General features: G+C 34.4%; 1 protein-coding gene across 3 annotated transcripts; it reads left to right on the top strand.

Annotated features, from left to right (window-relative positions):
* The first annotated feature begins 1,504 nt into the window (after positions 1-1,504).
* Positions 1,505-5,518, top strand: LOC104236237 (protein TIFY 6B-like). Of its 3 annotated transcripts, none has more exons than XM_009790123.2 (7): positions 1,505-1,839; positions 2,706-2,848; positions 3,330-3,439; positions 3,681-3,771; positions 3,896-4,211; positions 4,616-4,673; positions 5,099-5,518. In XM_009790123.2, the coding sequence occupies exons 1-7, from the start codon at positions 1,755-1,757 to the stop codon at positions 5,229-5,231; spliced, it is 936 nt and encodes a 311-aa protein (XP_009788425.1). In that variant the 5' UTR covers positions 1,505-1,754; the 3' UTR covers positions 5,232-5,518. The 3 variants fall into 3 exon arrangements, with proteins under 3 accessions (XP_009788425.1, XP_009788424.1, XP_070018541.1); XM_009790122.2 differs by having other exon boundaries at positions 1,523-1,839; positions 3,234-3,439; XM_070162440.1 differs by having other exon boundaries at positions 1,589-1,839; positions 2,234-2,848; positions 3,234-3,439.
* The last annotated feature ends 6,903 nt before the right edge of the window (positions 5,519-12,421 follow it).

A 12,421-nucleotide genomic window follows, 5' to 3' on the forward strand; every position in this document is an offset into this window, starting at 1 on the left:
TAAAAAAAGTAAAGAGTTTTTTCGAAATAATTTGTTTACATTTAAAAAAAATATTTCACGTCATACCAATTTTTTCTTTATATATACTCTTTGTTACACTTAAAAGTCGCTATAGAAACTATCAATTATAAACCAATTTATCTCTCGTTGAGTTTGAAAAAAAAACCTTTCGCATAATCTAATTATTCAAAACTAATATTCTTCAACGAAAAAATATTATACCCTTACAATATTGGCTCGACTACATCTAAATGAAGGGGTTTCGGCTTATACCCTTCAATTCCTTGAATGTGCTAAATTGAAATTAATGATAGCAATCGTATAACCAAAGTTTTGTTATTTGTTTGATGTCCATTTATGCAAAGTGACTCTTCAAACAAATATTCTTCAAGAAGAAAAAAGAAACAACTTTTATTTTTTATTTTTAATATTGATTGATTTTGTGATGTTTCTTTCTCCAGCATGTATGTTTACTTTATTATATATGTGAGTAAACTTTTATTTGGTTTTATAAATTCTTTTTTTGTTATTTAGATAAACATAGACGTGTAACCTATATATTATATTTGTTTTAAAAGAATTTCATTTTATTCAAATCTAACTGCACTGTTTCAAAGAACTCTACTTGTAGAATTTTAAATGTGAAAGAGTTTTATAGTTATATGGAGTAGTTCTTTTTTTTTTTACTAGAGGCGAAGTAGTATTTAAATAATTAGAAAAAATAACAAAAGTTCCTAACATGATTGCATATGATCATTAACCGAATTAAGTATGATAACATGATAAAAAAGATAAAATTTATTTTTAATTTAAATTTGAATTATTGAACTGTATCTATATATTCCAAATTATCTTTTAATTCAAATTCATTATATATATATATATATATATTTTTCTAATATTATATTATATTTATATTTAACTAAAATAGTCAAATATAGAATAAAGTTACCATATACTATTGACATTTATTAGCTTGCTACTTGGCTTAATCATAATGTCAATTATATATGGTAACTTTCTTGCTTTAATATATATATATATATATATATATATATATATATATATAGGAAGGCTAAAAGAACACGTGACTCATGACTGTAATTAAGTAGGGGGTACTACCGTCATCTCAAGTTTAGAATTATTTTTTGTTTTCTCTTTCTCATCATAGGACGACCAATTGGCGTAATTAAAAAGAATTTAAATTATATTTATGGGTGATATAAAAAATACTTTTACACAATCAGATCACTTATTAAAAATTAAAAATAAATTTAAATAAGTATTAATTAATAGTTAATAAAAATAATTATTAACTTATTATTACATATTAAATTTTACTCGTATCATATGATTTTTTGTATAATTTATCGGTGCTTCTAATTGAAATCCAAAAACAAAAAAATAAATATAGAAAACGAAGTGCATACGCACCCTAAAACCAAAAGGAAAAACGTTGATTAAGCCACTAAAAAATAAGTAAAGCATATAAATATAAATATAAATATATTTAAATAATAATGAAAAGAAAGAAAGAGAAAAAGCCATCAACTTCTCTACTTGCTGCAGTTAGAAGCATTTAGGCTTTAAATAATAAATAAACATTGCCATTTCTCTTTCATTCCTTCTCACTTACCTTTTTCTTTGGGCTTCTGCGGTTTGGTGTTTTGAGCTTTTGTGGTTTTGATCTGCTTCTTTGTGAGGTTAAAACTATTGGAATTTTAAATTTTAGGTATTTCTTGAAATTCTCAGAGATGGAGAGAGATTTCATGGGACTAAATTCTAAAGATTCTGTTGTTGTGGTCAAGGAAGAACCTGTTGAAACCTGCAAAGACTCTGGTTCGTTTTTTTTTTCAATTGTGAATTACTCTCATATTATTTCTTCGTTGTGAGTATGTATACCATTGGGAACTTTAGTAGTATTATTTAATTTGTTAGGTTCTTTAATGCATGAGTGTTGATTCCAGTTGAAATTAATGTAGACAGGTGAAAGAAAAATGTTTATTTTGGCTCTATGTATTTATGCTTCCTAAATTGAGTATTTTGTGTTGTTAAAACTTTCTTGTTTCCCTTGTTGTGGGGCTTTATATTTCTGCGCGGTTGCTTAGTGACTTGGCTTTCCCAATAAAGATGCAATTTCCCTGTCAAAATTTTGTCTAGCCTGCCAAGAAAAGAATTTATAATTGCTAAAAGCTAACTTCTGAGCTTCTGATTTGGTAAATTTTTTGAGAAGTTTGAAAAGAAGATGCAATTTTGAGCCGAAGGTCTATTGGAAACAGCTTCTCCACCCTACACCTCGGGCAGAGGTAAGGTCTGCGTACACACTACCCTCCCCAGACCCCCACTTGTGGGATCTTATTGGGTCGTTGTTGCAAGAAGTTTGAAGTATAAACTTATAAAAAAGGAGATCCTTTTGATATAAGAACAAATAAGGAAGTTGGATTAAAGTCTGAGAATGATGGTTGGATTAATTGATTTTGCCATGGTGAAAAAGGTGAGTATGTCCTAAGAAGGTTTTTGCTGGATTTTACTTTTGGTAGTTAATATGTTTTTTCAGTTAAATCTTAAGTAAGAAACTCTTAATTATTATTTTTTGATTGAATTGGACAAAATGAAAGATTTCCTTCCAATTCTGAGGTAATAAGTGAACCGGATGGTTATAGTTTTTGTAGTAATTGTTTGTATTATGTATTATATTGTATCAGGGTTTCGCTGGCCCTTGTCGAGCAAGGCGGGTATACCTCATTTCATGTCTTTGAACTCTGCTCAAGATGAAAAACCGTTCAAAGCTCAATCCGCCGCAGATGGAGTTGACAGTTGTCTCAAACGTCAATCTGGTGAAATCCAGGTTTGTAGAATCTCTTTAATTGCACGGGATAGTTTTGTATGAGATCTGCATGACATGCAAAGGAGAACACTCAATTTTGCCATGTTTTTAGTGAAGCTATTTGGCATTAATGTTCCACGGAAGTTTTATCTCAAGTCACAGGAAGAAGATTAACCAAAAAGTGGCTTCGGCTTATCTCTAGTTTTTGTGTCACTCATGTGTGGAATTATACTCCGAATTAGTAACCAATTGCAATGAGTTGTCTAACAGTCTCCTGCTTTTATTGTTTCTATGGATTTCTTTCAAAATGTTTTGCGCCCCTTTTAAATCCATTTGGGAAGAAAAAATAAGTTGCCACGGGTAACAAGGAACTTGTTTTATCTTGACACATTATAATTTGCAACAGAATGTGCATGCAATGCATCTTCCCCATGATGTTAAGATGCTTCCGTTTAACATGAGCTATCCCTCCTACAAGACTCATTTTGGTGGTACTGGCCAGATATCTGCAGCTGCGACAATGAAGCAGCAACTTCTTGGGGGAGTCCCTGTTACAGCTCCTCATTCAATACTTCCATCGAGTGGCTCTGTGGCTGGGATAACTGAACCTTGGTAAGTTCACCATTTCGTGCACACAGAGCAGACTGCATATATTGTGTTATGGAAGTCATATTTGGTAGTGATAATGAGCACATCAATCTGCAGTTAATACCAATGATGACTGTAAAGCAGTTGCTCGTGATGCTATTAATTGAAAGACATACAAAAAATTAAGACAACTTGGCTTGGAAAGTCCCAGTGAATTAAAACAGAAATTGAAATTTTTGTCTAAAATGTTGTACATCTTTTGCAGGTTTAATTCCAAAGGTTCTGCAGCACCTGCTCAACTGACCATCTTCTATGGTGGGACGGTCAATGTCTTTGATGATATCTCCCCTGAGAAGGTACCGTCTTTCTTGCTCTCACGTGCACACAAACTGATATAAATAAAGGGCAGCATTAACCAGAAAGAATACGCAATGAGCTAAGTTTCTCTGAGGTTTATATTTGCCTGGGTATATTACGCAGGCACAGGCTATTATGTTTTTGGCTGGAAATGGTTGTGTTCCTCCTAATGTGGGGCAACCAAGGTTTCAAGTTCAGGCATCTACACCCAAACTTGCTGCCGTAGATGGCACTTGTGTGAACCAAATCCCAAACATGCTACCTGCCTCAGGTCATTCCAGCCCTATGTCTGTTTCTTCTCATCCCATTGGTCAATCTGCTGGCAATTCTGGAAACAAAGATGACACGAAGATATTTAAAACTGCAAACATTTCAGTGGAGACTCCAAAGGTTATGACATCACTAGGACCTGTTGGGGCGACTACCATAATGCCAGCAGGTATATCTTACATTCGGGATTGGAAACTCAGAACTTTTTCGTGATGTAAAAGCTTTCCTTTTTGATGCTTTCTAACATACTCTGGTATCAAGATATTGCTAGTTGTATTGGGTTGACTTTACTACATTAGAAGTCCATCCCGTCCTCCATAATGCCCCTTAATCCATGTGCTTAATTTTTCCTCTTGGCTACCTCTTGTAAGATTCCTCTTAATGCTCTTCAATAACCTAAGCATTTCTTTCTATTCCAGTTATTGCAACAGCTAATTATGTTGCTCCGAAGTGGAAGTAATTACTTTCTTGATTTCCTTAGCAGTCACTTAAGTTATTCGAGAAAATCTTTTAGTTTCAATGCAACTGCTTTAGCCCAACCTCATTGCTTCTTATTATATACATTTTCTGCAGCGGTTCCACAGGCTAGGAAAGCATCTCTGGCTCGGTTTCTGGAGAAGCGGAAGGAAAGGTAAGTTAAATGTTTCATGTTTTGAGTTCTTGTTTTGTTTTATGCTTTAATTTAGGTGTGCATGTGCTGTATAACTATCATTAGTTCAGGTGTTCCTTTGCTGTATAGCTATCTTTGGCTAGCTCTCTCGTAGCTTTTTAGAAATTATTGAATGCATTAGTGTAAAGGATCAATCTTTTGGATAGTAGATGAGATGACCACCGAAAATATAATAAATTACTGCAAAACTAATTGTTCTTTCTGATCGTCGTTGACCGTTTGAAATATGGCTTATAGCTTATAGCTATCTGGCATTTGCTGATGTATTATTTTAGACTAAGATTTGAGACACATATAACTGCATCTCCATCAATTGGATACTCATGAATACAACACGAACACAATGTAAGAAAGTCTTGAGATTTAAGTGCCAATCATGTTTGCAGGGTAATGAACGCTGCACCATATGGCCTCAGCAAGAAATCGGGTGAGTGCTCCACCCCCGAGTCTAACGGAGTTGGTTTCTCTGCAACTTCCAGTGTTGGTACTAGTCCTCTGATAGCCGGTAAGGAGACCTAGCTACGACGTCTGAAGGCAGCCTATTGCCATAAACCATTGAAGCATAATCTATTTTTATTAAGCAAGTTAAAAGCTGTAGCTATCAAGTTTTACTGTTTTAATTGTAATATCAACTTGGTTAGCTTTAGCCAGACTTCCTAGTATCCAATTTGTTTTGTCTTTTGCTGTACTTAATTCTCTTTCATCTGAACCTGATGGAATTCTCCCATCGAAATGACTTCAGCACTTTGTAACTATTTATTCTGTTACATTATGTTTCCCAAGTGTATATTAATATTATTTAGTAATCTCTGGGCCTCAACCATGCTCGGGAAATACTTTTCAAGTCTTCTCCATGAGGATTGACTCGAGTAGTTCTAAAATTTTTGGGGTTTTAGGTACTATAAACCAAAGTTTGGATCTTTTATTTTTCAAGATTTGATTTATCACTCTACAAATTAACCATTGCACTATATTCGTTTCGCAAAGTGAGACGAAACCCCTTATTTGAAGCCAAATTTAATTTGCTTTATGAGAATATTATGTGTACCAAGTTATAAATGTGTTGTCTATCTTAAACAAATAAGCTTCCTTTCAAATTGAGAAAGAATATTAAATTAGTGGAAACGATAAAATATTCTATTTGAAGGTCAAAAATTTATTTTGGACCATACATGCTAAAATTGGATATTTTGGTGGGAGATAAGGAAGAGATTGATTTATCGTCACTATTCACTAGTTGTCAATACACAGCTTTCGCGTGCAAAAGGGTCAAAATCATTAAAAGCTTAAACATATGATCCAACCATGTCTTTGAGTGGCTGTCCTTTTAAATTTAGATAATATAATTTTATATCTATGGTGGTGGTTGATATTAAAATCTTTTAAGTAATTCATTGCCTGGATATTGCTTTATAAATTGTAGCACGTTTTACATTTTCTTTCCCTTCTGTGGGCCCAAGTGTTTAGTGATTGCTTGGCAGTTGTAAATTTGTGTTGTACCTGTCACGAATTGACCCCAAAACATGCTTTTATTGGGTGTCCCTATTTCAAAATATGTGAAAAATAAGGGGAAAACCAACAGCAATGAATCAGGCCCTTTTTCCATGTGGTACTTTCGAACCACAAGATAGGAAAATAGTTTGGTGTGCCACCCTAAGTGTTGCGTAAAGGCTTATTTTGTTCCTGCTATTTGTCTATTCCCTCGTTTCAATTTAAATAAGGTAGTTTGACTTGACACAAAGCTTAAGGAAAAAAAGAAAATTTTTGAAATTTGTGATCTTAAAAGCTTAAGGGGTCATGACATTTGTGTGGTTATAAAAACTTCTCATTAAGGGTAAAGTGAGTAAAATAAAAAGTTTAAAGTTGAATTATTTCCAAATAAAGAAATGTGTCATTTATTTTGGAACAGACTAAAAAGGAAAGTACCTTATCTAATTTGAAACGGAAGGAGTATGATATATGGATTGAAAGGAACACTCGAGCAGGGACGAAGCTATGTTGGCCCAAGAATGGTCAACTGACCACCCTTCGCCGAAAAATTATACTATGTATAATATAAAATATTACTTGTTAATCATAGACTTTAAACACTCTTGCATAACCTGCTCACAAAGAGTATTTCAAAATTTGAACATCCTTTTTAAATTTTCTGACTTCGCCACAACACTCGAGTATATCAAAACAGGGCTACCTGCAGACAGACAATACTGCATAATTTGAGGACTACTATCTGCATCAAGGTTAGGAGGAACAGAAAACTGTTTGATTTTGTTTCTTCTTTATAGGTTGTTTTGTAAACAAGGCTGTTTTAAACTGGTTGTTTGCCCATGGTTTTCTACAGTTACTTGGTAATTAATAAATGCTTTAATTTAAAAAATTTAAAAATTGTCAAATCTTTTGGCACTAAAGTGTGCAACACACTTCAATTTGTAAAGACCACAATAACCAGCCTTGTGAGACAATCTTATTGGAATCTCTCAAAGATATCAATAATTATTAAAAAAGAAACGGAAAAGGGTTCAAAATGTCCCTAAACTATTGGAAAAGGTTTAAAAATATACTTCATCCACCTATTGGGCTAAAAATACCTATCCATCCATTTTTTTGGTTCACTTATGCCTTTTGACCATTATGTCAATACTAAATTAAAAATAATTATTATTCTTTTTGTAAAACTTAAAAAAAATATTTTGCAAAATATTTTCGTTTTTTAAACTAATGCACGAATAGTCTACTAATTTAGTAAAGTCTTCTTTTTTTTTTTTTTAGTTTTTATAAAAAAAACAATTTTTTTCAGTTTTTTTAAAGCATTTTTTGGTAAAAACAGAAAAAAATTGTAAAAACAGAAAAAATATTTTCGTTTTTTTTATTGAAAAACAATTTCCATTTTTTTCAGTTTTTAAAGAATTTCATTTTATTTTCGTTTTTCAGTTTCTTTTTTTAAAAAATTATTTTTGTTTTTCTAAAAAAATGAAAACAAATAAGATATATTTTAAAATTTTACAAAAAGAATAATAATTATTTTTAATTCAGCATTGACCTAATGGTTAAAGGGCATAAGTGAACCAAAAAGGTGAATGAAGGGGTATTTTTAGCCCAATAGGTAGATAAAGGGTATTTTTAAACCTTTTCCAATAATTTAGGGGCATTTTAAACCCTGTTCCAAAAAAAATGTTAACGTACTCCCCTGTACTATGGTTTGACTTATTTAGGTAAGTAAATTTTCAGTTAAAGCTAAATCAAATTAAAGTAACTTTTGGAAATAATATTTTAACGGATTTTTATTAGTACATAATTTATTAAGTCAACATCAACTTTAGAATATCGTGAGTGATTATGGAGAAAGTTGTATTGGTAAAAAATAAGCTCACCATGTGGATTAATCAAATCTCGGTATGTGTCAAGAATATTAAAAAATCGTGAATAGGATGAGTCCAAGATCAATCCGGTTGAGTTATTTGATATGGGCACTATTCGTACCATAATTAGTTATGAGTTATTTACTTTGAAAATGGTAATTACAATTAGATTTGATTTTGTGGTTTTAAAAATACGTGATTTATTTTTATGCTAGTTGTTAGGCAATAGATGCTAAGTGTTTGACTAGAAAATATGATAAGAGCTTGAAGGCAACGTGTCAAGCAAATCGAGTGGCTGGGATTCGGGGCCTCGAACTGGCCTATACGGGGCCTCGAGGTCGAGCTAAGCGTTAGGCAGTGACCGACTGATGAAGGTCTAACAATTCTAAGAGATTTGATAAGAGCTCTTTATGATCAATAATGAGTAATAAATGAAGAACAGTTAATGAAACACAATAAATGTAAGCAGTAAATGTAAGCAATAGAATCAAAGGAGAATGTGTTTAAGTTAGAGAGTAGAGAATGTTCTTGTATTGAATGTTGTGTGTCTTTACAAAATGACAAGGATTCCCTTTATATATATGAGGGGGAATTCCAACATAGTACAAATGCATTTATTACAAAGATGTATGGGTAGTACAACCATTTAATGTCACAGTACGGGCTCATGCTAGCCTAATAGATTGGATCAGCCTTAATCACGTGCCTTGGAAACTTCCCGTTTTTCCATCATAACTACCGATTTGCACTGCCCGAAGTCGAACGTTGAAAATCCTTCGGGGTTGAACCTCGACCCTTGCCTCAAGCCTTTGGAGACGTATTTATGAAGCGTCATAATTACCATAAAATCGGACTCTTTGATTTTTACCGTATACATAAGTCAACATGGAAGACTTCCCGCGAAGACATGAGTATGGAAAAGAGTGGAATGAGTCAGTCCAGAATAAAGTGAGATTTGGTCTAACTCATTGAGCTCTTATATATTCTCAATGTAACATGCGAAGACGCATATTAATGGGGGTAACGGGTAGGCAAGATATTAGGAGAATGATCACATGTATTTCACTATTTAAATCCCCACTTTCCCACACATCTCATATGAAAAACCACTCTATAACTCTCTTTCGATCTATATCACTGTATTTTGGTTGAACCAATCAGGACGTGATCTGAAAAAGGAGACATCTTGATTAATAAGAATTCTCTTTCCTTTAACCATATATTTGATTTTCTTATTTACTGCTATTATTATTATTTTTGATATTTGAAAAATTTAGTACAATCGATTGCTCTGAAAATATAAATTTAATCGATTTGGCCTATAAAACTAATTTTAGATTAAACACAAGTGACTTCTTTTGCACGTATAAATTCAATTTGTTATTCTGGACCATGGTACGGGAATGCTTGTAGAAAAATTCCACTTAAGGGAGTAGCATTTTCCATATATTTTCTGTTCACAGAATAATTGACTCCATTGTGATTCTTCAACAAAAGAATCTCTACCAGACGAGAATTTCCTCCCCGCTATCTCTGACTTCTTTGGTGTATTATTTCATGATTGTATTGAAACATGACATAAAAGTACATACGATAAGAAGGATAACATTTTTTACTGATCTAGGATATCTAGACAAATACTGCATTTTACTCAAATTGTCCTTCAAATAAACAGACACGCTATCAGAAAGAATTGTCTATTGTAAATACTCCAAAAAAATAAATTAGTCTCGGTTTCCCCTTATAAAATAGTTATTAATCATTTTTCACATTTAATCTTTCATATCTGAGATCACGAACATACAATTTCATTGATTACCACAGAAGAGAAGGTAAAAAGTTCGTCGAAAATTCGGTTTTTCCAGTAATAAAGGTTTGAGCCTCTCGTTTGTATGATGCAAGTTGTTACTTCCAAAATACTAACTCCCCCCCCCCCCCTCTCAATATAGTTAAATATGCAAGGAAGACTCAATTAAGCAACATTAATAATGAGACTACGTACTAATATTTGAATTTGTGACATAGTTGTACGGGTCAAAATTTACCGTAGAATATTTAAGACAAAATAATACTAAAGAAAGAATTCTCGAGCCATCGTTAGTCGAGGTGGACCAAGAAGAAGTAAGACTCATAACCGAAGAGTCGACAAGAGCCGTGGTCGAGATGCCAATAATGGTCGAGGTCAGCACCGTTGATGAAGTTGTAACTGCTAGTTTTCGAAATAAGATATTAAAGAGAATATTCTAGTGGATATTCTCTACACTTGTACTATTAGGGCTTCCTAGGAATATGTCTCATATAAATAGAAAAAGAGACAATGATATTGGGGGGGGGGGGGGGGGTTAATATTCACTTGTAAGAACTCAATGATTTCCTTTCTCTTGCTAAGATACAAACACCTCATTTTCACTAAGATTCTTGTTTATACTATTCCATAATTTTCCATCAGATTCGAGATAACCCGAATATTCAAGGATTTATCGGTCATTCATCATTGTCAGGAGAAACATCCATCTATTTCATCCTTTATTGGGTAAATCATCCCACCTTTACATAAATGCCATTTATTGATATTCATTGCTATTGAATGCTACATTATTGCTCTTGCCTTTTAGAATAGTTATTGCATGTTGTCATTAGTATCTAACTGAGCCCACCCATTGATTATTGCATCCTTGAAAGTTTTATCTAGAAATATTATTGTTGACTAAGTTTAACCTCTTATTACATAAATTTAATTATTTGAACTAAGATACATATTTTTTGATCAAATAATTTGGCGTCGTCTGTGGGGATTTCTTAGTTAAAACTTTTAGTTTCTTCCAGATCTACAAGTACCACGGGTTATAACGTCAAAAAAAAAAACAAGACCTCCTTTCTTTGTGTACACAAATCTCAACATGGCAGGTTACCAAGCAGAAAGGACGAGTATAACAAGTGACCTCCCAACCAACCTCATGAATGTCATCAACGAAAGCTGTGAAATGGCAAATAAGGGCGCGATGCCCAACGCTTCCCGAGACGGGTCGCCACCCCTCACTGCAGCATCAGAAAATCTTGTGGTAAGGGAGCCTCCACATCTGTGGGGGAAGAGGCGCCCCAACTGTAAAAAAGCTCCTCGAAGCGTGGCTAACTGACATGCTAACTAGCGTCCTCAACAAGCCCGTTTGGGACACGACTACAGAGAACGCAAGGACATGCACGATACAACAAGTAGACGAGCAGTGCAACCAGCCTTTTCCCTCAACGACAAGTATTACTCACAATGTCATTGATAGTGCAGGTGACAACACCCTTGCAGCCATTCTGAAAATGATGGAAGAAATGGAGAATGAAGAGAAGGCACTCCGGGATCAAATGAAAAAATACCGAGAAAGGGTCGATAAAATACTGGGAGCCTCCAAGATTTTGCTGAAGAAGGATGCCGTCTGATTCGTCGAACAACCATACAGTGATGACGCAACCCCGCATGCTATAAACAACCTTTAAAATGCGGCCCTACCTCAGGATATATGACGGCACAACTGATCTTAAAGATCATGTGACTCATTATGTCACCGTTGTAAAAGGCAATGACCTTGCCAAAGAACATGTGTCTTCCATCATGCTGAAGTTCGGAAAAACCCTTATAGGAGGGACACTAATCTGGTATTGGCAGCTACCAGTATGCTCTATAGAGACCTTTGAATTATGGCCAATAAGTTCGTAACGACTCACGTTGGAGCCAAAAAGGCCGTGGCAAGAGTGAACGACATATTTGCTACTAAACAATCTCTAGGAGAGGGACTGAGGGACTTCCTCACCCGGTTCAACCGAATAAGGATGACTTTGCCAAACGTATTATAAGAGATGGCGATCGCAGCTTTTCAGAACGGGCGAGCATGGATGGTTCAAGAGCAACGAGGAAATTGTTATGTCGGTTGATGAAATACCGCCAAACCACTTGGGACAAAATCCACAATACTTATTGTGCCGAGGTTCGTGCAGATGAGGACGACCTCAACGGGCCAACCCACTGACTAACCTCTGTACAAGCAGAATCAAAAAAGGATCGAAGAGACAATGCCAGAAGAGATCATCTAATTCCGCGACCTAACAGGTAACAACACCAACCATATATTAGAACGGTTTCCATTCCCTCCCCCCGCTACGAAGAAGGTCCATCCAGACCAAGGACGGGAACCTATTGGAATGACAAAGGTATGCCCCCTTATTATCTGCTCACAATTTTTGCGTATCACCTATAGAGATAGTCTACACCCTGGAGAAACTCGGGCCAAAAGTGAAGTGGCTGCCAAAGATGAGATCGGACCCTAACACCAGAAAATCCAATGCTCTCTGTGAGTTCCA

This window comes from Nicotiana sylvestris, chromosome 11, assembly GCF_000393655.2.
Source record: "Nicotiana sylvestris chromosome 11, ASM39365v2, whole genome shotgun sequence".
In the NCBI taxonomy this organism is placed as follows: domain Eukaryota; kingdom Viridiplantae; phylum Streptophyta; class Magnoliopsida; order Solanales; family Solanaceae; genus Nicotiana; species Nicotiana sylvestris.